Below are 24523 nucleotides of genomic sequence, written 5' to 3'. Positions count from 1 at the left end.
AAAGAGAAAAAGGTAGCTTACGAGAGGTTTTTACAAAGCAGAAGTGTTATAAGAAGAGCAGAGTATATGGAGAGTAAAAGAAAGGTGAAGAGAGTGGTGAGAGAGTGCAAAAGGAGAGCAGATGAAAGAGTGGGAGAGGAACTGTCAAGAAATTTTAATGAAAATAAGAAAAAATTTTGGAGTGAGTTAAACAAGTTAAGAAAGCCTAGGGAAAGTATGGATTTGTCCATTAAAAACAGAGTAGGGGAGTTAGTAGATGGGGAGAGGGAGGTATTAGGTAGATGGCGAGAATATTTTGAGGAACTTTTAAATGTTGAGGAAGAAAGGGAGGCGGTAATTTCATGCACTGGCCAGGGAGGTATACCATCTTTTAGGAGTGAAGAAGAGCGAAATGTAAGTGTGGTGGAGGTACGTGAGGCATTACGTAGAATGAAAGGGGGTAAAGCAGCTGGAACTGATGGGATCATGACAGAAATGTTAAAAGCAGGGGGGGATATAGTGTTGGAGTGGTTGGTACTTTTGTTTAATAAATGTATGAAAGAGGGGAAGGTACCTAGGGATTGGCGGAGAGCATGTATAGTCCCTTTATATAAAGGGAAAGGGGACAAAAGAGATTGTAAAAATTATAGAGGAATAAGTTTACTGAGTATACCAGGAAAAGTATATGGTAGAGTTATAATTGAAAGAATTAGAGGTAAGACAGAATGTAGAATTGCGGATGAGCAAGGAGGCTTCAGAGTGGGTAGGGGATGTGTAGATCAAGTGTTTACATTGAAGCATATATGTGAACAGTATTTAGATAAAGGTAGGGAAGTTTTTATTTCATTTATGGATTTAGAAAAGGCATATGATAGAGTGGATAGAGCAGCAATGTGGCAGATGTTGCAAGTTTATGGAATAGGTGGTAAGTTACTAAATGCTGTAAAGAGCTTTTATGAGGATAGTGAGGCTCAGGTTAGGGTGTGTAGAAGAGAGGGAGAATACTTCCCGGTAAAAGTAGGTCTTAGACAGGGATGTGTAATGTCACCATGGTTGTTTAATATATTTATAGATGGGGTTGTAAAAGAAGTAAATGCTAGGGTGTTCGGGAGAGGGGTGGGATTAAATTATGGGGAATCAAATTCAAAATGGGAATTGACACAGTTACTTTTTGCAGATGATACTGTGCTTATGGGAGATTCTAAAGAAAAATTGCAAAGGTTAGTGGATGAGTTTGAGAATGTGTGTAAAGGTAGAAAGTTGAAAGTGAACATAGAAAAGAGTAAGGTGATGAGGGTATCAAATGATTTAGATAAAGAAAAATTGGATATCAAATTGGGGAGGAGGAGTATGGAAGAAGTGAATGTTTTCAGATACTTGGGAGTTGACGTGTCGGCGGATGGATTTATGAAGGATGAGGTTAATCATAGAATTGATGAGGGAAAAAAGGTGAGTGGTGCGTTGAGGTATATGTGGAGTCAAAAAACGTTATCTATGGAGGCAAAGAAGGGAATGTATGAAAGTATAGTAGTACCAACACTCTTATATGGATGTGAAGCTTGGGTGGTAAATGCAGCAGCGAGGAGACGGTTGGAGGCAGTGGAGATGTCCTGTTTAAGGGCAATGTGTGGTGTAAATATTATGCAGAAAATTCGGAGTGTGGAAATTAGGAGAAGGTGTGGAGTTAATAAAAGTATTAGTCAGAGGGCAGAAGAGGGGTTGTTGAGGTGGTTTGGTCATTTCGAGAGAATGGATCAAAGTAGAATGACATGGAAAGCATATAAATCTATAGGGGAAGGAAGGCGGGGTAGGGGTCGTCCTCGAAAGGGTTGGAGAGAGGGGGTAAAGGAGGTTTTGTGGGTAAGGGGCTTGGACTTCCAGCAAGCGTGCGTGAGCGTGTTAGATAGGAGTGAATGGAGACGAATGGTACTTGGGACCTGACGATCTGTTGGAGTGTGAGTAGGGTAATATTTAGTGAAGGGATTCAGGGAAACCGGTTATTTTCATATAGTCGGACTTGAGTCCTGGAAATGGGAAGTACAATGCCTGCACTTTAAAGGAGGGGTTTGGGATATTGGCAGTTTGGAGGGATATGTTGTGTATCTTTATATGTGTATGCTTCTGGACTGTTGTATTCTGAGCACCTCTGCAAAAACAGTGATAATGTGCGAGTGTGGTGAAAGTGTTGAATGATGATGAAAGTATTTTCTTTTTGGGGATTTTCTTTCTTTTTTGGGTCACCCTGCCTCGGTGGGAGAAGGCCGACTTGTTGAAAAAAAAAAAAAAATATATATATATATATATATATATAAGAGAGTGGTGAAGCAATGTAAAAAGAGAGCAAATGAGAGAGTGGGTGAGATGTTATCAACAAATTTTGTTGAAAATAAGAAAAAGTTTTGGAGTGAGATTAACAAGTTAAGAAAGCCTAGAGAACAAATGGATTTGTCAGTTAAAAATAGGAGAGGAGAGTTATTAAATGGAGAGTTAGAGGTATTGGGAAGATGGAGGGAATATTTTGAGGAATTGTTAAATGTTGATGAAGATAGGGAAGCTGTGATTTCGTGTATAGGGCAAGGAGGAATAACATCTTGTAGGAGTGAGGAAGAGCCAGTTGTGAGTGTGGGGGAAGTTCGTGAGGCAGTAGATAAAATGAAAGGGGGTAAGGCAGCCGGGATTGATGGGATAAAGATAGAAATGTTAAAAGCAGGTGGGGATATAGTTTTGGAGTGGTTGGTGCAATTATTTAATAAATGTATGGAAGAGGGTAAGGTACCTAGGGATTGGCAGAGAGCATGCATAGTTCCTTTGTATAAAGGCAAAGGGGATAAAAGAGAGTGCAAAAATTATAGGGGGATAAGTCTGCTGAGTATACCTGGTAAAGTGTATGGTAGAGTTATTATTGAAAGAATTAAGAGTAAGATGGAGAATAGGATAGCAGATGAACAAGGAGGCTTTAGGAAAGGTAGGGGGTGTGTGGACCAGGTGTTTACAGTGAAACATATAAGTGAACAGTATTTAGATAAGGCTAAAGAGGTCTTTGTGGCATTTATGGATTTGGAAAAGGCGTATGACAGGGTGGATAGGGGGGCAATGTGGCAGATGTTGCAAGTGTATGGTGTAGGAGGTAGGTTACTGAAAGCAGTGAAGAGTTTTTACGAGGATAGTGAGGCTCAAGTTAGAGTATGTAGGAAAGAGGGAAATTATTTCCCAGTAAAAGTAGGCCTTAGACAAGGATGTGTGATGTCACCGTGGTTGTTTAATATATTTATAGATGGGGTTGTAAGAGAAGTAAATGCGAGGGTCTTGACAAGAGGCGTGGAGTTAAAAGATAAAGAATCACACACAAAGTGGGAGTTGTCACAGCTGCTCTTTGCTGATGACACTGTGCTCTTGGGAGATTCTGAAGAGAAGTTGCAGAGATTGGTGGATGAATTTGGTAGGGTGTGCAAAAGAAGAAAATTGAAGGTGAATACAGGAAAGAGTAAGGTTATGAGGATAACAAAAAGATTAGGTGATGAAAGATTGAATATCAGATTGGAGGGAGAGAGTATGGAGGAGCTGAATGTATTCAGATATTTGGGAGTGGACGTGTCAGCGGATGGGTCTATGAAAGATGAGGTGAATCATAGAATTGATGAGGGAAAAAGAGTGAGTGGTGCACTTAGGAGTCTGTGGAGACAAAGAACTTTGTCCTTGGAGGCAAAGAGGGGAATGTATGAGAGTATAGTTTTACCAACGCTCTTATATGGGTGTGAAGCATGGGTGATGAATGTTGCAGCGAGGAGAAGGCTGGAGGCAGTGGAGATGTCATGTCTGAGGGCAATGTGTGGTGTGAATATAATGCAGAGAATTCGTAGTTTGGAAGTTAGGAGGAGGTGCGGGATTACCAAAACTGTTGTCCAGAGGGCTGAGGAAGGGTTGTTGAGGTGGTTCGGACATGTAGAGAGAATGGAGCGAAACAGAATGACTTCAAGAGTGTATCAGTCTGTAGTAGAAGGAAGGCGGGGTAGGGGTCAGCCTAGGAAAGGTTGGAGAGAGGGGGTAAAGGAGGTTTTGTGTGCGAGGGGCTTGGACTTCCAGCAGGTATGCATGAGCGTGTTTGATAGGAGTGAATGGAGACAAATGGTTTTTAATACTTGACGTGCTGTTGGAGTGTGAGCAAAGTAACATTTATGAAGGGGTTCAGGGAAACCGGCAGGCCGGACTTGAGTCCTGGAGATGGGAAGTACAGTGCCTGCACTCTGAAGGAGGGGTGTTAATGCTGCAGTTTAAAAACTGTAGTGTAAAGCACCCTTCTGGCAAGACAGTGATGGAGTGAATGATGGTGAAAGTTTTTCTTTTTCGGGCCACCCTGCCTTGGTGGGAATCGGCCAGGCCAGTGTGATAATAAAAAAAAAAAAAAAAAAAAAAAAAAAAATATATATATATATATATATATATATATATATATATATATATATATATATATATATATATATATATATATATATATATATATATATATATATATATATATATATATATATATATATATATATATATATATATGTGTGTGTGTGTGTGTGTGTGTGTGTGTGTGTGTGTGTGTGTGTGTGTGTGTGTGTGTGTGTATGTATGTATGTATGTATGTATGTAATAGGTAGTAGGCTGGTAGACAGCAACCACCCAGGGAGGTACTACTGTCCTGCCAAGTGAGTGTAAAACGAAAGCCTGTAATTGTTTTACATGATGGTAGGGTTGCTGGTGTCTTTTTCCTATCTCATAAACTTGCAAGATTTCAGGCACGTCTTTCTACTTCTACTTACATTTAGGTCACACCACACATGCATGTACAAGCATATGCAGCCTCTCTTCACCTAACAACGGAGTTCCGTTCCTAACTCCATATCATTAAATGAATTCGTCACTAAGTGAGGAGCATACTATAATTGTAGTGGGTTTGTGTCAGCCATCTTTGATATTGTTTTAATGTCACCCTTGCACCATTTATAACATTTCTGGTATATTTTTGATTGTTTATACAGTAGCGTACTTTATATTGAAATAAACAGAATAGAGGAAATCAGCTCTAATATTTATTATTTAGGTATAAATACTGGTCAGAGAGCCCATTGTAAGTCCGAGTCATTGGTAAACAAGTACACCTACCATCCGACTTACGACCTGCTCGACATACGACCTCTTGACTTAGGACCATGTTTTTTATGCCAAATTTCTAGGAAATAAACAACTGTTTGTGTTGTACACAGTTTTTATCCTGAACCTTACAGTATAAAATACAGTAGTAACAGCATTAAAAGTAAAGTAAAAAATGAAATACCAAAACAAAACAATAAAATAAATTCATTACAAAAGTGTGATGCTGATATTCAGTAGTAAGGTTCAACTTACATCCATTTTGACTTATGTTCAGTTGGTCGGAACCAAGCTTGGTTATAAGTCGGACGGTACCTGTACGTTGCTAAGTGAAGAGAGGCTGTATATACGCACCCTTCTGCATTTTCTATTTTTCTTACTAGTTCTTGTTCTTGTTTATTTCCACTTATCTCCATAGGGAAGTGGAACAGAATTCTTCCTCTGTAATCCATGTGTGTCATAAGAGGCGACTGCAATGCCAGGAGCAAGGGGCTAGTAACCCCATTTCCTGTATATGTTACTAAATGTAAAAGAAGAAACTTTTATTTTTCCTTTTTGGCTACCCTGCCTAGGTGGGATACGGCCGGTGTGTTGAAAGAAGAAAGATGTACGTATGTATGTATGTATGTGTGTCGTACCAAATAGGAAAAACTGGTCAGTAAGCAAGAACTCATTTAAAATAATTCTTTACTAAAATTTTCTTTTATACTTTTAAAGATATATTTTTTAATTTATGTTAATGTAAAAATTAATCATTTTGTACCAAAAGAACCTTGAAACACTTGCCTAACCTTATTATAACAAGCACAATTTAATTTAGCTTAATCCAACTAAATATATTTTAGATAAGTTTACAATAATTTAATAATAAACAAAATGAAATATTTTTTTTTTATTAGGTTCGGAATGATTTTTGTGAAATTATTGCATATAAATTTTTGCTTGCCTTAGTCGGCAAAAAGAGCGTTGCTATTTAAGCCCAAATCGCAAGTTTTACCTATTCAGCATGACATATGTACATACATACATACCTACAATAATACATACATACATACAATAATACATGAATACATACATACAATAATACATATGTACATATATACAATAATACATACATACATACATACAATAATACATACATACATACAATAATACGTTGGATTGCGTGCAGCCAGCAGTAACAGCCTGGTTGATCAGGCTCGGATCCACCAGGAGGCCTTGTCACAGACCGGGCCGCGGGGGCGTTGACCCCTGGAACTCTCTCCAGGTAAACTCCAGGTAATACATACAATAATACATACATACAAACAATAATAAATACAAACAGTAATACATACAAACAGTAATACATACATACAATAATACATGCATGCATACAGTAAATGTTATAATACTAGTCTATTTTAAAAAATTATATTTCATTTTTCTGTATGAAAGTGCAAACATAAGATAACTTCTTTGTGTTCTGTATATAATGAATGCTCTTACTCTTTAAATCCATATCTAATGCTTAGTGTTTGGCGCAGGCGATACCAAGTTTGCGTCCATTCAACCCAGATCACTTCCTTGCCACTTTAGAGTTATATGGACCACACTTAACTAGTGGTATTCGTGGAGACTGGGAAGGCTTATATCGTCGATTTTTTCGTTCCGTCAATTTCTCTGTATGGTTTAATGCACGCCATCAGGAAGTCTCGGATAAGCTATCAGAGTTGCATCTCCAGGCATTATGTGATGCAGTAAGTGATATTTTTTTAATACTTATTGTTTCGGGTTTTGTGAAAAATAATTTCATTCTTTAAATTGCATTGATTTCAAATTTTTCTTAATTCAAAACAATGCTACTGTAGAAGGTTCCATGATACAGTATACTATTATTGTATATGAAAGAAACAAGACGCAGTTAAGAATTACATCCTATAAATTTTCTAATATCATCTTGGAGCAAACATTACTTATAAGAACATAAGAAAGGAGGAACACTGCAGCAGGCCTGTTGGCCCATACTAGGCAGGTCCTTTACAATTCATCCCTCTAACAAAACGTTTGCCCAAACCAATTTTCAATGCTACCCAAGAAATAAGCTCTGATATGCAAGTTCCACTCAAATCCAACCCCTCCCACTCATGCATTTATCCAACCTAAATTTGAAACTACCCAAAGTCCTAGCCTCAATAACCTAGCTAGGTAGACTGTTCCACTCATCAACTACCCTATTTCCAAACCAATACTTTCCTACATCCTTTCTGAATCTAAACTTGTCTAATTTAAATCCATTACTGCAGGTTCTCTCTTGGAGAGAGATTCTCCATGTAATTTTTATGAGTGACATCCAAATAATAATGAATTTTTAGCTTGTCATCATGTACTTACTGCAGTACCAATATGTATATTGTAATGTATATCATATAAGAAAATAGCATGGGTAATGTCTTATGATATTTGACAATATATTGCTTTAGCATTAGGTAGATGGCTCATTTTCCTTTGTTACAAATGAAAGTAGCAAACTCTTCTGTGATGAAGATAAAATTGGCATTGCCTTTTTGATCAATGGTTATTTTGAACTCTCATTGCAACACCATTTTCTGACCTGCATTTTTCACCATAATGTTTCCATCTCCTGTGACGTTTTTTTTTTCCTTTCTTCCCGTGTACATTCCTAATTGTGAATCTGCTTTAAGAAATTACACACTACATATTCTTTGCAAGTAAGAACAACTTAGCCTACTGGAAAACTTTTTATTTTTAAGACAGCCATTTTCTACAAAGACAAATTAACTCAAAGAAAATACACTCACCATCATTCATTCTCTAGCTGCCTTTCTAGAAGTGCATATACATCACTTTTTAAATGACTCTCCAACTTGGAATAGTAAATTGGGAGGCAGCAATTATCCAGGAAGGTATCACCATCCTGCCATGTAAGTGTGTTTTGCACTCTGGAAGATTGCTGGCCTTTTTTATTTTTGTTGTATGAACATCCAAAATGGAATAAAAATTTCAAATTTCTATCTACATTCACTATACAGTTAGCTTCATATCTTGTGCATTTATTTCCTTGTAGATTTTATTCCTCAAATATTTCCATTTTCTGTTTAGGAGTCCTGATCTGAGACAGTCACAGATCAGGTCTCTAGAACCAATAGCATACTATACAGTGGAACCTTGGTTTTCGTTTGCCCTGGTTTTCGTCGAATTCGGTTTTCGATGACTTTTTTTCATCAAAATTTTGTTCGTTTTCATTCATCACCTTGGTTTTCGTCAGTCCACCATACCGAAAGTGTCCACCTGCCCACACCCACACAAAGCATCCCACGCATTCTAAGTCAGTCTGGCTTTGTTTCTCGTCGAGTGAGCATTACCCTGCACATTCATCCAAAACATTTCATAATAATCCATTATTTTTTGTGCTTGTTTATTGAGTGTGACTGCTAAATAGGCCAAAGAAAGTTCCAAGTTCTAGCCCTTTGAAAAAGAAGGTGAGAAACATGATAGCATTCAAGAAAGAACTTGTAGCAAAGTATGGAGTTGGATGTGATTGGCCAGGATGCGGAAGAGTTGGTGGATGACCACAGGGAAGAGCTAACCACTGAAGAGCTGCAACGTCTTCAACTAGAACAGCAACAAATTGCAGCTGAGGAAATTGCTTCAGGGGAGGAGGATGAGAGAGGGGAGACTGTACTTTCTTCAGTGATTAAGGACATGTATGCAAAGTGGAGAGAGTTGCAAAGTTTTGGGGAGAAATATCACCCTAACAAAGCTGTTGTAATCCGTGTCTGCAACTTGTTCAATGATAATGCCTTGTCCCATTTTAGGCAAATCTTAAAGAGATGCCAGAAACAGACCTCTCTGGACAGATTTTTTGTGCTACAGGGATCTAGTGCCATTAAAAGACAAAGAAGGGAAGTTACCCCAGATAGGGACTTGATACCTGAAGTCCTTATGGAGGGGGATTCCCCTTCCAACCAATAACCTCTCCTCCCCTTTCCCTCCTCGCGTCTTCCATATGTCAACAGGAGTCTTCAATAAAGGTAAAAGTGATATTAAATGTTCGTTTATTCATTTTATTAGTCCTTTATATTTATTTCTCAGTTTTTTCTGCATGTAAAACTATAGTTATTCTCTATAAAATGTATTTTTGTCTGGAATGGATTTATTAGACTTACATTATTTTTTATGGGGAAACATTGCTTCAGTTTTTATCGAATTCGGTTTTCATCAGACTTTCTGGAATGAATTAATGACAAAAAAAGAGGTTCCACTGTATACTGTAGTTTTAAGGTTTAATTTTCATTTTAACCCTTAAACTGTCCAAACGTAGATCTACTTTCACTCGTGTAGCGCTCTTAATGTAGATCTGCATTCGATTTTACATGCTTTCTTATGTAAAAAAAAATGTAGATCTACATTTGGAGCGCTACAGAAGTGAGCATAGATCTACGTTTGGCAGTTGAAGGGTTAATTAATCACTTGCATTTTTTTATAATGTTTATGTAGAAAAAATGAGAGGAGTCCTTAGAACAATAGGTACTCGACAAGAGAAACAACGAGGCTTATAGGAAAACAGTAGGTTTTGAAATGTCATTGTGGACATAGAAAAATTCTAGACCACCAAGTGGAGAGTGAAATTGAACCTTAAAAGCATCATTTAGAGAGAGAGAGAGAGAGAGAGAGTGTGAGAGAGAGAGGTGAGGAGTCCACACGCACAACCTGGCTATGGGAAAGAGGTAATTGGCCAGCCCTTTGCTCTGAGCTCGCCACCACCGACTGGAATGCTCTTCTCCAGGGGGATGTTGACAACCAAGTGAAAGCCTTCACTGGACACATCCTTAATCTGCAACAAGAACACATTCCTCACCGGCAATATGTGACAAAGCCTACAGATCAGCCTTGGTTTGGCTTTCGTTGTAGAGAGGCTGCTACTGCTAAGTACAAAGCATGGCGAAGGTATAAGAGACATCCTACCACCTATAACAGGAACTTGCACATGCAAGCCTGTAGGCATATGGGTGATGTTCAAAAGTGGGCCATTGCTAAATGGGAGGTGGACACTAAAAGAAAGTTAGCATCAGGTAGGGTAGGCTCCAAAACCTGGTGGTCCCTGGTCAAGGACAGACAAGGTTATCTGCCTGATGAACTTATTCCACCTCTAAATTGACAGGATGGGACCACCTCTACTAGTAGTCAAGAGAAGGCGGACCTCTTTGCTGAACACTTTGCTACCAAAATGCAAGTTCCTGATCCAGCAAGGGACCCTCCTTGGCTAGCTGCAAGAACTGTGTCAAAACTGTCAGTGGTGACAATAAGGCAGGAGGAGGTGCATTTCCTTCTTAAATCACTTGACCAAGAAAAGGCTGTGGGCCCAGACAAGTTGAGCCCAAGATTGTTGAGAAGATGTGCAGACCAGCTAGCAGCACCTCTAACTCGCATCTTTCAGCACTGCCTAGTACAGTGTAAATGGCCCTCTCCATGGAAAGAGGCAAATGTAGTCCTTGTTCACAAAAAGAAGAGCAGAGCAGAAATCAGCAACTACAGACCAGTGTCACTCCTGTCAATCACTGGTAAGATCCTTGAGACAATTATCTCAAGACAAATGACAGATTTTTTTGACTACCACTCACTACTTTGTGATAGTCAATATGGCTTCAGGAAAGGTTACTCTGCTGCTGATCTGTTGTTAAACCTCTCCACTAAGTGGCACCAGTCATTGGATGAATCCAAAGTCAGCTGTGTGGTAGCACTGGACATTGCTGGCGCTTTTGACCGGGTGTGGCACCAGGGCCTCTTAGCAAAACTTCAAGCACTGGGAATTGCAGGCTCTACGCTATGTCTCCTCAGTGATTACCTTCATGGTAGATCTCTAAGTGTAGTCCTCAATGGAACGGAATCAGCAAGGCATCCTATTGGGGCAAGCGTTCCACAAGGAAGCGTGCTGGGTCCACTGTTATGGAATGTCTACTTCAACGACCTTCTTCATCTCATCCCAGAATCACATGCATATGCAGACGACTGTACACTGACATTCACTTATCCAAGAGAAGAAATGCCAGCTGCTCTAAGCTACATCAATCACCAGCTGAGAGCTATATCAGCTTGGGGAAATAGATGGCAAGTAACATTTGCACCTGAGAAAACGCAAATGATGATCGTCTCTAGGCACCATGATGGTAATGCTGGTGCAGTAGTAAGGATGAATGGGACGATGTTGGCACCTGGAGAAGAAGTTGATATCCTTGGGGTGAAATTTGACTCCAAACTAACCATGAAGAACCATGTTGTAAATCTTGCAAACAAGGCAGCCAGGAAGCTTACAGCACTTCACCGTATCTCGCATCTGCTTGACAGTAGGGGTTGCAAGATCCTGTACGAGGCACAAGTACGCTCACACCTTGAGTATGCTCCACTTTCTTGGTTTGCCTGCCCCCCCTCTCATCTGCGACTGCTTGACAGAGTAGAGAACAGAGCAAGACGTCTCATCTCTCGCCTGGACCCATCCTGGATAGATCTGTCATTTCAGCAGAGCCTTCAACATAGGAGGGATGTGGGTGGCCTTACTGTTATGTACAAGGCCAATATTGTCAAAATACCACACTTGGATCCACTTCAAGGACAGCGTGAAACAAGCTTTTATGCCACAAGACGGGCAGAAAGCAGCAACTTCACTCTGGCTGTACCCTTCTCCAGAACATCACTCCATCTGAGATCATACATACCCAGGATGACTCGAGTATGGAACACATTCGTACAGCATAATGATGTCAACGAGATAAAGTCAGTTGATCAAATGAAAATGCTGGCCCACAGATGGCTCCAACTTCATCCTGTCCCGTACTTGTATGTCTCATAACAATAAAAATGCTTTCAAATGAGCTGATGTAGGTAACAGCTCTTAGCTTGCCAATAAAATTAGGAATCCTTAACCTGTAATATAGCTGTCAATAAAGCTAGGGATCCTTAACCTTGTCAAACCCTGTGTAAAAAAAAAAAAAAAAAAAGAGAGATAGAAGGAGAGAGAGAGAGTATGAGAGTGAGAGAGAATGAGTACTCACCTAGTTGTACTCACCTAGTTGTGGTTGCAGGTGTCAATTCATAGCTCCTGGCCCTGCCTCTTCATTGGTCGCTACTGGGTCACTCTTCCTGCTCCATGCGCTTTATCATACCTTTTCTTTTCGTGTATAGGGCAAGGAGGAATAACATCTTGTAGGAGTGAGGAAGAGCCAGTTGTGAGTGTGGGGGAAGTTCGTGAGGTAGTAGGTAAAATTAAAGGGGGTAAGGCAGCCGGAATTGATGGGATAAAGATAGAAATGTTAAAAGCAGGTGGGGATATAGTTTTGGAGTGGTTGGTGCAATTATTTAAAAAATGTATGGAAGAAGGTAAGGTACCTAGGGATTGGCAGAGAGGATGCATAGTTCGTTTGTATAAAGGCAAAGGGGACAAAAGAGAGTGCAAAAATTATAGGGGGATAAGTAAGTTTTAGTATACCTGGTAAAGTGTATGGTAAGAGTTATTATTGAAAGAATTAAGAGTAAGACGGAGAATAGGATAGCAGATGAACAAGGAGGCTTTAGGAAAGGTAGGGGGTGTGTGGACCAGGTGTTTACAATGAAACACTTAAGTGAACAGTATTTAGATATGGCTAAAGAGGTCTTTGTGGCATTTATGGATTTGGAAAAGGCGTATGACAGGGTGGATAGGGGGGCAATGTGGCAGATGTTGCAGGTGTATGGTGTAGGAGGTAGGTTACTGAAAGCAGTGAAGAGTTTTTACGAGGATAGTGAGGCTCAAGTTAGAGTATGTAGGAAAGAGGGAAATTATTTCCCAGTAAAAGTAGGCCTTAGATAAGGATGTGTGATGTCACCGTGGTTGTTTAATATATTTATAGATGGGTTTGTAAGAGAAGTAAATGCGAGGGTCTTGGCAAGAGGCGTGGAGTTAAAAGATAAAGAATCACACATAAAGTGGGAGTTGTCACAGTTGCTCTTTGCTGATGACACTGTGCTCTTGGGAGATTCTGAAGAGAAGTTGCAGAGATTGGTGGATGAATTTGGTAGGGTATGCAAAAGAAGAAAATTAAAAGTGAATACAGGAAAGAGTAAGGTTATGAGGATAACAAAAAGATTAGGTGATGAAAGATTGGATATCAGATTGGAGGGAGAGAGTATGGAGGAGGTGAATGTATTCAGATATTTGGGAGTGGACGTGTCAGCGGATGGGTCTATGAAAGATGAGGTGAATCATAGAATTGATGAGGGGAAAAGGTTGAGTGGTGCACTTAGGAGTCTCTGGAGACAAAGAACTTTGTACTTGGAGACAAAGAGGGAAATGTATGAGAGTATAGTTTTACCAGTGCTCTTATATGGGTGTGAAGCATGGGTGATGAATGTTGCAGCGAGGAGAAGGCTGGAGGCAGTGGAGATGTCATGTCTGAGGGCAATGTGTGGTGTGAATATAATGCAGAGAATTCGTAGTTTGGAAGTTAGGAGGAGGTGCGGGATTGCCAAAACTGTTGTCCAGAGAGCTGAGGAAGGGTTGTTGAGGTGGTTCGGACATGTGGAGAGAATGGAGCGAAACAGAATGACTTCAAGAGTGTATCAGTCTGTAGTGGAAGGAAGGCGGGGTAGGGGTCGGCATAGGAACGGTTGGAGGGAGGGGGTAAAGGAGGTTTTGTGTGCGAGGGGCTTGGACTTCCAGCAGGCATGCGTGAGCGTGTTTGATAGGAGTGAATGGAGACAAATGGTTTTTAATACTTGACGTGCTGTTGGAGTGTGAGCAAAGTAACATTTATGAAGGGGCTCAGGGAAACCGGCAGGCTGGACTTGAGTCCTGGAGATGGGAAGTACAGTGCCTGCACTCTGAAGGAGGGGTGTTAATGTTGCAGTTTAAAAACTGTAGTGTAAAGCACCCTTCTGGCAAGACAGTGATGGAGTGAATGATGGTGAAAGTTTTTCTTTTTCGGGCCACCCTGCCCTGGTGGGAATCGGCCAGTGTGATAATAAAAAAAAATAAAAAAATAAATGTATGGATCCTGCCTCCACTATATCACTTCCCAGACTATTTCACTTCCTGACAACTTTGTGACTGAAGAAATACTTCCAAACTCCCTGTGATTCATCTGAGTCTTCAACTTCCTGCTGTCACCCCTTGTTGCTGTGACCCATCTCTGGAACATCCTGTCTCTGTCCACCTTGTCGATTCCTTTCAGTATTTTATATGTTGTTATCATATCCCCCCTCTCTCCTGTCTTCCAGTGTCTTCAAGTCGATTTCCCTTAGCCTCTCCTCATAGGACATACCCCTTAGCTCTGGGACTAGTCTTGTTGCAAACCTATGCACTTTCTCTAGTTTCCTCACATGTCTGGCTAGGAGAGGGTTCCAAATTGGCACTGCATACTCCAGTATGGGCCTAATGTACACAGTGTACAAGGTCCTGAAGGACTCCTTATTAAGATGCTGGAATTCTGTTCTTAGGTTTGCCAGGCACCCATGTACTGCAGCAGTTATTTGGTTAATGTGCACCTCAGGAGATGTACCCAGTGTTATACTCTTGTGTGTGTGTGTGTACACTCATCTAATTGTGGTTCCAGGGGTCGAGACTCAGCTCTTGGCCCTGCCTCTTCACTGAGTGCTACTAGGTCCTCTCTCTCCCTGCTCCATGAGCTTTATCATACCTCATCTTAAAGCTATGTATGGTTCCTGCCTCCACTACCTCACTTGCTAGGCTATTCCACTTGCTGACTACTCTATGACTGAAGAAATACTTCCTAACATCCCTTTGACTCATCTGGGTCTTCAACTTCCAATTGTGACCCCTTGTTTCTGTGTCCCCTCTCTGGAACATCCTGTCTCTGTCCACCTTGTCTATTCCATGCAGTATTTTGTATGTTATCATTTCTCCCCTAACCTTCCTGTCCTCCAGTGTCGTTAGGCCGATTTCTCTTAACCTTTCTTCGTAGGACATTGCCCTTAGCTCTGAAACTAACCTTGTCGCAAACCTTTGCACTTTCTCTAATTTCTTGATGTGCTTGATCAAGTGTACTCACCTAATTGTGGTTGCAGGGGTCAAGACTCAGCTCCTGGCCCCGCCTCTTCACCGACCGCTACTAGGTTCTCTCTCCCTCTGCTCCATGAGCTTTATCATACCTCGTCTTAAAACTATGTATAGTTCCTGCCTCCACTACATCGCTTGCCAGACTATTCCACTTCCTAACTACTATGATTGAAGAAATGCTTCCTAACATCCCTTTGACTCATCTGAGTCTTCAGCTTCCAATTGTGACCCCTTGTTTCTGTGTCCCATCTCTGGAACATCTTGTCTCTGTCCACCTTGTCTATTCCATGCAGTATTTTGTATGTCATTATCATGTCTCCCCTGACCCTCCTGTCCTCCAGTGTTGTCAGACCGATTTCCCTTAACCTTTCTTCAGTGTGTGTGTGTGTGTGAGAGGGAGAGAGAGAGTAGAGAACAGAGCAAGACGTCTCATCTCTCGCCTGGACCCATCCTGGATAGATCTGTCATTTCAGCAGAGCCTTCAACATAGGGATGTGGGTGGCCTTACTGTTATGTACAAGGTCAATATTGTCAAAGTACCACACTTGGATCCACTTCAAGGACAGAGTGAAACAAGCTTTTATGCCACAAGACGGACAGACAGCAGCAACTTCACTGGCTCTACCCTTCTCCAGAACATCACTCCATCTGAGATCATATATACCCAGGATGACTCGAGTGTGGAACACATTCGTACAGCATAATGATGTCAACGAGATAAAGTCATTTGATCACATGAAAATGCTGGCCCACAGATGGCTCCAACTTCATCCTGTTCCCTACTTGTATGTCTCATAACAATAAAAATGCTTTCAAATGAGCTGATGTAGGTAACAGCTCTTAGCTTGCCAATAAAGTTAGGAATCCTTAACCTGTAAATAGCTTGTCAATAAAGCTAGGGATCCTTAACCTTGTCAAACCCTGTGTAAAAAAAAAAGAGAGAGAGAGAGAGAGAGACACACACACAGAGACACAGACAGACAGACAGAGGCAGACTCCTTTATATTATGTACAGATGTGCTTCCATAGCCAAGAGGCCAGCCTGTTTACTGCCTAAATTATGTTTGCAATTACATGTTGAGAGCTATCAGTCCAGTTTTCTTTATTTTACATACATAGTTAAATTTTTGCTTGATTTTATGGCTAAGTACATGTACAAATTCTCATCTAGAGATTTTTCACTATTTTTCATTATTTATATGAAAACACCATTACGAGTTCTGGCCATAACCTTCCAGGATCTGGGTGGATGGGTGTGCAGTAGAAGTGAGGTTGAGGTAGTGGATATGGTGCTGAGACTACGTTCCAAGTTGACAGCAGCTGACACCCTGTGTGTAGACCAACACACACGTGACAGACTCCATGCCCACCTACAGACATTGTTCATGGCTCTACCAGAGGACCTGCGTTCAGTACTTCATGCCAGCTGAAGAACAGTAATTGGGAATAAGATTTCCCTTACGATGAATCAACAAGATAAGTGATTTTATATATCTAAATTTTGTTTGATATGAGTCATGTAGTCTTGTATATAATGTCTCTGTGAGATAAAGAAAGCTATTCACTAAGAATAATTTACATCACTGCTCATCTTAATTCCCTGAAACCTAAAGTACTTGTAGGATGGTTTTCCAGCTGGGCAGTAGATGATTATCGCAATCCCGATTCACTTTTTACCTGATTGCCCCTGGCACTCGGGCACCTGTAACACAGTCCATCCTGTCACAATCATCCTTGGTAATATGATGCTTTTTTTGCAGATAAAAAATTTATTTTAAAGACTGTGTTTCAAACACATGGGTTTTATCAAGTCAATTTCCTTCATATGTGACATGTCAAAATATGCAAAAAGAAAGCGATGGGAGACTAGGCATTGTTATGTAATGGATATATGTTGCAAGTGCCACATAGTGACTTGATAATGCTTCTGTGAGGGTGAAATGCTGCCTATAAAGTGATAGCTTTGGCTGCTAATTGTGTCTTATCACCATACTCATTGGCAATCCTGCCATTTCATAACATAATCATCCTTATTTGTGACTCAAATTCACAGTGTTGTGAAACTTAGGATTTATACATGAGTACTTTCTTCCTGTGGTCTGGAGAGTTGCTAGGTCCAGGTGTTGACTATGGGTGCCATGACTGGGTACAAAAGATTGAGCTTCAAATAACTTAATGGCCTTACTGTAATCTTGTGGTTTTCTAGTTCTGACTCTGCAACATTTCATTGTTGAAACCCACAAAATAAAAATTCACATCAGCGTTGCAATTTAAAAAAACAATAATAATTTTATGCCCTGAAATGGTAGAAAAACTTTATCTAAAGGTAATTACACCAAAAATGCAAAATGTGATGTAAAACTTAAAAACTTACCCAGGTTGGGAAGCACTATATGCAGCTTCAATTTTGTCCATTTGAGGCCTATTTTAGGCCAATTCACATGCTCAAACCCAGTTTCTGGCTATTTTGCTATTATGCCTTCCATTCAACTATCCCATCTACCCTATAAAGTGCCTAGAAATTGGTAATTTGGCCAATTTTACATAAAATTCAATAAATTCTAATTTTAAAACAATAGTCCAAAACAAAAAACACTGTTGGAGTTTTAGAAACTAAAGCAACATTTCCTCTGTTCATTAATCATATCCCCAAGCCTCTCCTATATAACATTTGCCTTCCATTTTGAATTCATCATCACACACAAAAAAATTTTTTGTGTGATGAATTCAAAATTTTTGGTGTGTGATGATGAATTCAAAATTCAGCTAATAAAATATAAACAAGAATACTTGGTTTAGTCCATCCCAGTAATTGAAGCAGGCATAATAAGAACCTATAAAACAGATCAGGGGAAGGGGTAGAGGGGCCCCTACACTTTCTCAGGAATATTGCCAAAAAATAAATATTTCTGCCACTTGGAGGCTTATTTCAAACCACTTGTGGTCTGAAACCAACCAAAATCACTTCCATTTCACTAATAGGTCTTCCAGTTTATCAATTGGCACCAAGCTACTGTCAATGAAACCATGAAAACCCACCCAAAATATTCCCTTTAAAGTCACTATTTTAACCCAAACAGAAGGTCAGAGGTTAGCTGTTACCATCATGCATTTATTAATTGGGGCAGGATTTTTTTATACTGTTCACACCCATTGCACAGACCCATTTTCTCATGTCTAGGTCAAAATTTATCTCTTTTGGCACTTTTGAGTTTAGCATTTAGATTGACTGTAATAATACATGTATACCATTGAATAATAATAATAATGATATCATTGAGACAGATCTACATAAATGACACTGAGCTCAGTGACATAGATCTATGTGAGAGACAGTGGAAGGGTTTTAACCTTGGTTGTAGTTAGGATCGGTTACCCTGGGAACTTTAATTACCTTAGGTACATTTTAGATTTCAGTTCTTAGTTTCACAACATTGTGAGTTTCAGAGCCCTCTTAAAATGTGTAGTTATATTGATGTTCCCTCCATTTTAATTGTACATTATCCATTTTTAATTTATTGGTGATCTTTGTTGTCCTTCCCAAATATATGGAAGAGCACAGTAGTGGCTATTTTGGTAGCAGTATAGAATGTAAAAATATCATCCACTCTACCATGGCTTATCAGTAAACATTTTAGCAATAATTAAAAAAATTGGTTGACTTATTTAGTTGATTACAGTACGTACATGTGTCAACATTTATTTGTATACTGTATAGTAATAAGTTCCATACATATAATTAAGATCTTAACAAGTCTTTATTACACTATAAGTTTATAAGTCATTTAAGGTATTATTTGAAGCAAGTGCCTTTGATAATGTAGCAGTAGCCAGTCAGAATGAAAAATATTTCAAATTTATTAGTGAAAACTTGTCAGGAATTAAGAAAATTTTTTATTTCTTTTGAATAAGTTTCACTATACATATTTACAAAATAACATCTGGTTAGAAATTTGTAACTAATTAAAGGATTTGTTCTAATATTGTTGGCAACAAATTACAGATAAGAAGTGGAAAGTAGAAAAAACAGCAGAATTAAACTGATGAATATATTTTGAACATTCTTTTGGAACTTGTTTTTTATATGTATTCATATCACTTATCTGATAATATTGTAAATTTATATTATCACACATTGTGTTGTATCAGAATGATGATAATCAACTTTATAAGAATGATGCATCATCATTACGATGGGCGCAGGTGCATTTGTTGTAAATAAGCAATATATATTTTCATCTTTATATTAATTTATGAAATTGATCCCAGGGACTTTTAAAGAGATCTCATGTATGTAGAATCTATTATTTTATTTTAAAGCTTTTGTACTTGTAATACAGTAAACCAAAGCTCTGTTTGTTGTTTTATCACTAGTGCCAATTTTTACAATTTCTTGTACAATAGTTTAATTTAGACATTTAATGTATTTTTTTATTTGAATGGTATATAAGAATACTCGTATATATGAATTTTGAATTTCACAGCTTCAAAGTCTCATAGATTATTTTATTTCTGAAAGACATAATCATATTTATTCATGGGGAAGTGGAACAGAATTCTCCCTCCGTAAGTCATGTGTGTCATAAGAGGTGATTAAAATTCTAGGAGCAAGGGGCTAGTAACCCCTCCTCCTGTATACAATACTAAATTTTAAAAGAAAAACTCGTTTTTCTTTTTAGGTCACCCTGCCTCGGTGGGATATGGCCAGTTTGTTGAAAAGAAAAAATCATATTTAACCTCTAAACTGTGGCATACCTGGAAAAAAAAATCCTGTATGTATGAATGTGTGTGTGTGTGTGTGTGTGTGTGTGTGGGAGATTTTTTAAAATAAAAAATATTTTTTTTATAGAAGGAAATACGTAGTACATTTTTTGTGAATTTAATAAGACTAAAATGAGTGGAATCTGATGAAAACTTAGGATTTTATGGTGTGTTGAAGTTATTGAAAAACAACTTGTTGGCAACAGCAGTGTAAATGTGACAGTGATATTTTCGTTTTACAAGTTATTGACGCCAAATTATGATTGTTTTTCTGTTTATTAATTGCTTTAATGTTTAACAGTATGTACACTAGTTTCTCATGATATTAAATGTGCTTAAAGATATTTTAGCATTTCAGACATGGGGAAATGCTTGGAATACATAGTATATATTGTTGAAATATATTTTTTTTAACCACAAGCAAAGCTTATAATATTACACTTGTTTCATAGTGTATGCTTTGTGGCAGAATTCTGCTTTTAAGTATCATGAAATTGTAATAAATTTGTAATGAATAAGTCATCTTTGTGCTACTTCCACATCCTCTTTGCTGGTGGGAAACTGGTGGTAAGCAATAGCTGATTTCATCATTTACTTATGCTAGTTAGGCGTCGTAGTACATTGGACACAATCGTCACCTGTATAGTTAGTCATAATGCCTTCAATTTTTTTCCCAAGGTATGAAGAGATTGTAGATTCTGATGAGGTCAAAAATATTGGCAAGTGGCAAATTTGAAGGTATGAAAAATTGTGCATACTAATAAGTTGGACACAACTTGAAGATTAAATGTGAAGTCACAAACGCCTGAAGTATCTAAACGTATTGTATTATAGCTCAATGAAATCTGATCAAACCCTTATTTTGCTCTGAGAATAATAGAGCCTAGCTGTCAATGGTTTTGCTTATTCACAAGGTTAACAAATGTACTTGGTTTTGGTAATTACAGTGGTAAATCATGCCTTCTCATAATCTGGCTGGTCTACAGATCAGCATTTGCAGGTTATTTTGGCAATTGTTTACCTATTGTGGGGTCCTGGGAGCTTTCTGCATAACATCAAGAGCATTTTACTGGGTTTAAAAGCTGACTCACATAGTCTTGCCCCCTTGTATTGATAAACTTAGGAACAAAAACTTTGAAATTTCTTTATATAATAATTTTGGATTTCTTTTCAATTCAGCATGCTGGCCATCTCCACTGAGGCAGGGTGACCCAAAAAAGAAACACTTTTACCATCATTTACACACAATTACTGTGTTTGCAGAGGCACACAGATATGACAGTTCCAATATTCCAAACCACTCCTTTATAGTGCAGGCATTGTACTTCCCACCTCCAGGACTCAAGTCCGGCTAACTGGTTTCCCTGAATCCCTTCACAAAATATATCCTGCTCACACTCCAACAGCTCATTAAGTCCCAGAAACCATTCATCTCCACTCCTGTCTAACATGCTCACACATGCCTGCTGTATGTCCAAGTCCCTTATACACACAGCCTCTTTTACCCTATCCCCTCATCCATTCCTAGGATAACCCTTGTCCCTCCTTCCCTCCACTACAGATTTATCCTCTTAAGTCATCCTATTTTGCTCCATACTCTCTAAATGATGAAACCACCTCAAAAACCTCTCCTCAGCTCTCTAAATAATACTTTTAGTAACTCTACATCTCCTAATTGCCACACTACGAATTCTCTGCATAATATTTATGCCACACATTGCCCTTAGACATGACATCTCCACTGCCTCCAGTCTCCTCCTTGCTGCAACATTCACAACCTATGCTTCACACCCATGTAAGTGTGTTGGTACTACTCTCCTCTCATACATTGCCTTCTTTGTTTCATAGATAATATTCTTTGTCTCCACAGATACCTCAGTGCACCACTCACCTTGTTTCCTTCATCAGTTTTATGGCTTTCCTTGTCCTTCATAAACCCATCTGCTGACAAATCTACTCCCAGATATCTAAACACATTCACTTCATCCATACTCCCTCCCTCCCATCTGATGTCCAATTTTTCCTCATCTAAATAATTTGATACTCTCATCACCTTACTCTTATCTATGTTCACTTAGAACTTTCTTCCTTTACACACCCTCCCAAACCTGTCCACTAACCTTTGGAACTTCTCTTTAGAATCCTCCAAAAGCACAGTATCATCAGCAAAAAGTAAGTGTCAACCTCCATTGTGTATTGGAATCTACATAATTTAATCCTGCCCCTCTCCCAACACCCTAGCATTAACTTCTTTTTTTACAACCCCATCTATAAATATGTTAAACAACCATAGTGACTTTACGCATCCCTGTCTAAGACCTACTTTTACTGGAGAGTAATCTCCCTCTCTGCTACACATCCTAACCTGAGTCTCACTATCCTCATAAAAACTCTTAATGGCATTTAGTAACTTACCATCTATTCCATACATGTGCAACATCTGCCATATTGATCCTCTATCAACCTTACCATAAGCCTTTCCTAAATTCATAAAAGCAGTGAAAACTTCTCTGCCTTTATCTAAATATTGTTCATTTATATGCTTCAATGTAAACACGTGGTCTACACATCCCCTACCCTTTCCAAAACCTTATTCATCTGTACTCCTGCTCTCTGTCTTACCTCTAATTCTTTCCAATAATAACCTTGCCATGCACTTTACCAGGTATACTCTCTCTTTTGTCCCCCTCCCCTTTATATAATGGCACTATGCATGCTTCCTGCCAGTCCCTAGGTACCTTCCCCTCTTTCATACATTTTTTTTTTTAACAAGTCGGCCGTCTCCCACCGAGGCAGGGTGACCCAAAAACAAAGAAAATCCTCAAAAAGAAAATACTTTCATCATCATTCAACTCTTTCACCTCACTCACACATAATCACTGTTTTTGCAGAGGTATTCAGAACACAACAGCTTAGCCATGTACGTATCAAGATACTCAACATATCCCTCCAAACTGTCAATATCCCGAACCCCTCCTTTAGAGTGCAGGCATTGTACTTCCCATTTCCAGGACTCAAGTCCGTCTATAACCGGTTTCCCTAAATCCCTTCACTAAATATTACCCTGCTCACACTCCAACAGATCGTCAGGTCCCAAATACCATTCGTCTCCATTCACTCATATCAAACACGCTCACGCATGCCTGCTGGAAGTCCAAGCCCCTCGCCCAGAAAACCTCCCTTACCCCTTACTTCCAACCTTTCCGAGGATGACCTCTATCCCGCCTTCCTCTCCCTACAGATTTAAATGCTCTGCATGTCATTCTGCTTTGATCCACTCTCTCTAAATGACCAAACCACCTCAACAGCCCCTCTTCAGCCGTCTGACTAATACTTTTAGTAACTCCACACCTTCTCCTAATTTCCCCACTCCGAATTTTCTGCAGAATATTTACACGACACATTGCCCTTAGACAAGACATCTCCACTGCCTCCAACCGCCTCCTCGCTGCTGCATTCACAACCCAAGCTTCACACCCATATAAGAGTGTTGGTACTACTATACTTTCATACATTCCCTTCTTTGCCTCCATAGATAATGTTTTTTGTCTCCACATATACCTCAACACACCACTCACCTTTTTTCCTTCATCAATTCTATGATTAACCTCATCCTTCATAAATCCATCCGCCGACACGTCAACTCCCAAGTATCTGAAAACATTCACTTCTTTCATACTCCTCCTCCCCAATTTGATATCCAATTTTTCTTTATCTAAATCATTTGATACCCTCATCACCTTACTCTTTTCTATGTTCACTTTCAACTTTCTACCTTTACACACACTCCCAGACTCGTCCACTAACCTTTGCAATTTTTCTTTAGAATCTCCCATAAGCACAGTATCAGCAAAAAGCAACTGTGTCAACTCCCATTTTGTATTTGATTCCCCATAATTTAATCCCACCCCTCTCCTGAACACCCTAGCATTTACTTCTTTTGCAACCCCATCTATAAATATATTAAACAACCATGGTGACATTACACATCCCTGTCTAAGACCTACTTTTACCGGAAAGTAGTCTCCCTCTCTTCTACACACCCTAACCTGAGCCTCACTATCCTCATAAAACCTCTTTACAGCATTTAGTAACTTACCGCCTATTCCATATACTTGCAACATCTGCCACATTGCTCCCCTATCCACTCTATCATATGCCTTTTCTAAATCCATAAATGCAATAAAAACTTCCCTACCTTTATCTAAATACTGTTCACATATATGCTTCAATGTAAACACTTGATCTACACATCCCCTACCTACTCTAAAACCTTCTTGCTCATCCGCAATCCTACATTCTGTCTTACCTCTAATTCTTTCAGTTATAACCCTACCGTACACTTTTCCTGGTATACTCAGTGAACTTATTCCTCTATATTTTTTACAATCTCTTTTGTCCCCCTTCCCTTTATATAAAGGGACTATACATGCTCTCTGTCAATCCCTAGGTACCTTCCCCTCTTTCATACATTTATTAAACAAAAATACCAACCACTCCAACAATATATCCCCTCCTGCTTTTAACATTTCTGTCATGATCCCGTCAGTTCCAGCTGCTTTACCCCCTTTCATTCTATGTAATGCCTCACGC

General features: G+C 39.2%; 1 protein-coding gene across 1 annotated transcript in view; it reads left to right on the top strand.

The window, feature by feature from the left end:
* The window catches only part of LOC128686157 (protein DENND6A), a 155080-nt gene extending 132317 nt beyond the window's left edge, over positions 1 to 22763 (top strand). Inside the window, exons 10-11 of the mRNA XM_070083129.1 lie at positions 6645 to 6857; positions 16408 to 22763. Coding sequence (XP_069939230.1) covers positions 6645 to 6857; positions 16408 to 16599 — 405 coding nt within the window. The 3' untranslated portion in view covers positions 16600 to 22763. The remainder of the gene's footprint in view (positions 1 to 6644; positions 6858 to 16407) is intronic.
* Positions 22764 to 24523: the final 1760 nt, after the last annotated feature.

This window comes from Cherax quadricarinatus, chromosome 9, assembly GCF_038502225.1.
Source record: "Cherax quadricarinatus isolate ZL_2023a chromosome 9, ASM3850222v1, whole genome shotgun sequence".
NCBI lineage: Eukaryota > Metazoa > Arthropoda > Malacostraca > Decapoda > Parastacidae > Cherax > Cherax quadricarinatus.
Note: the sequence above shows the minus strand (reverse complement) of the source record. Positions and strands in the feature narration are given on the sequence as shown.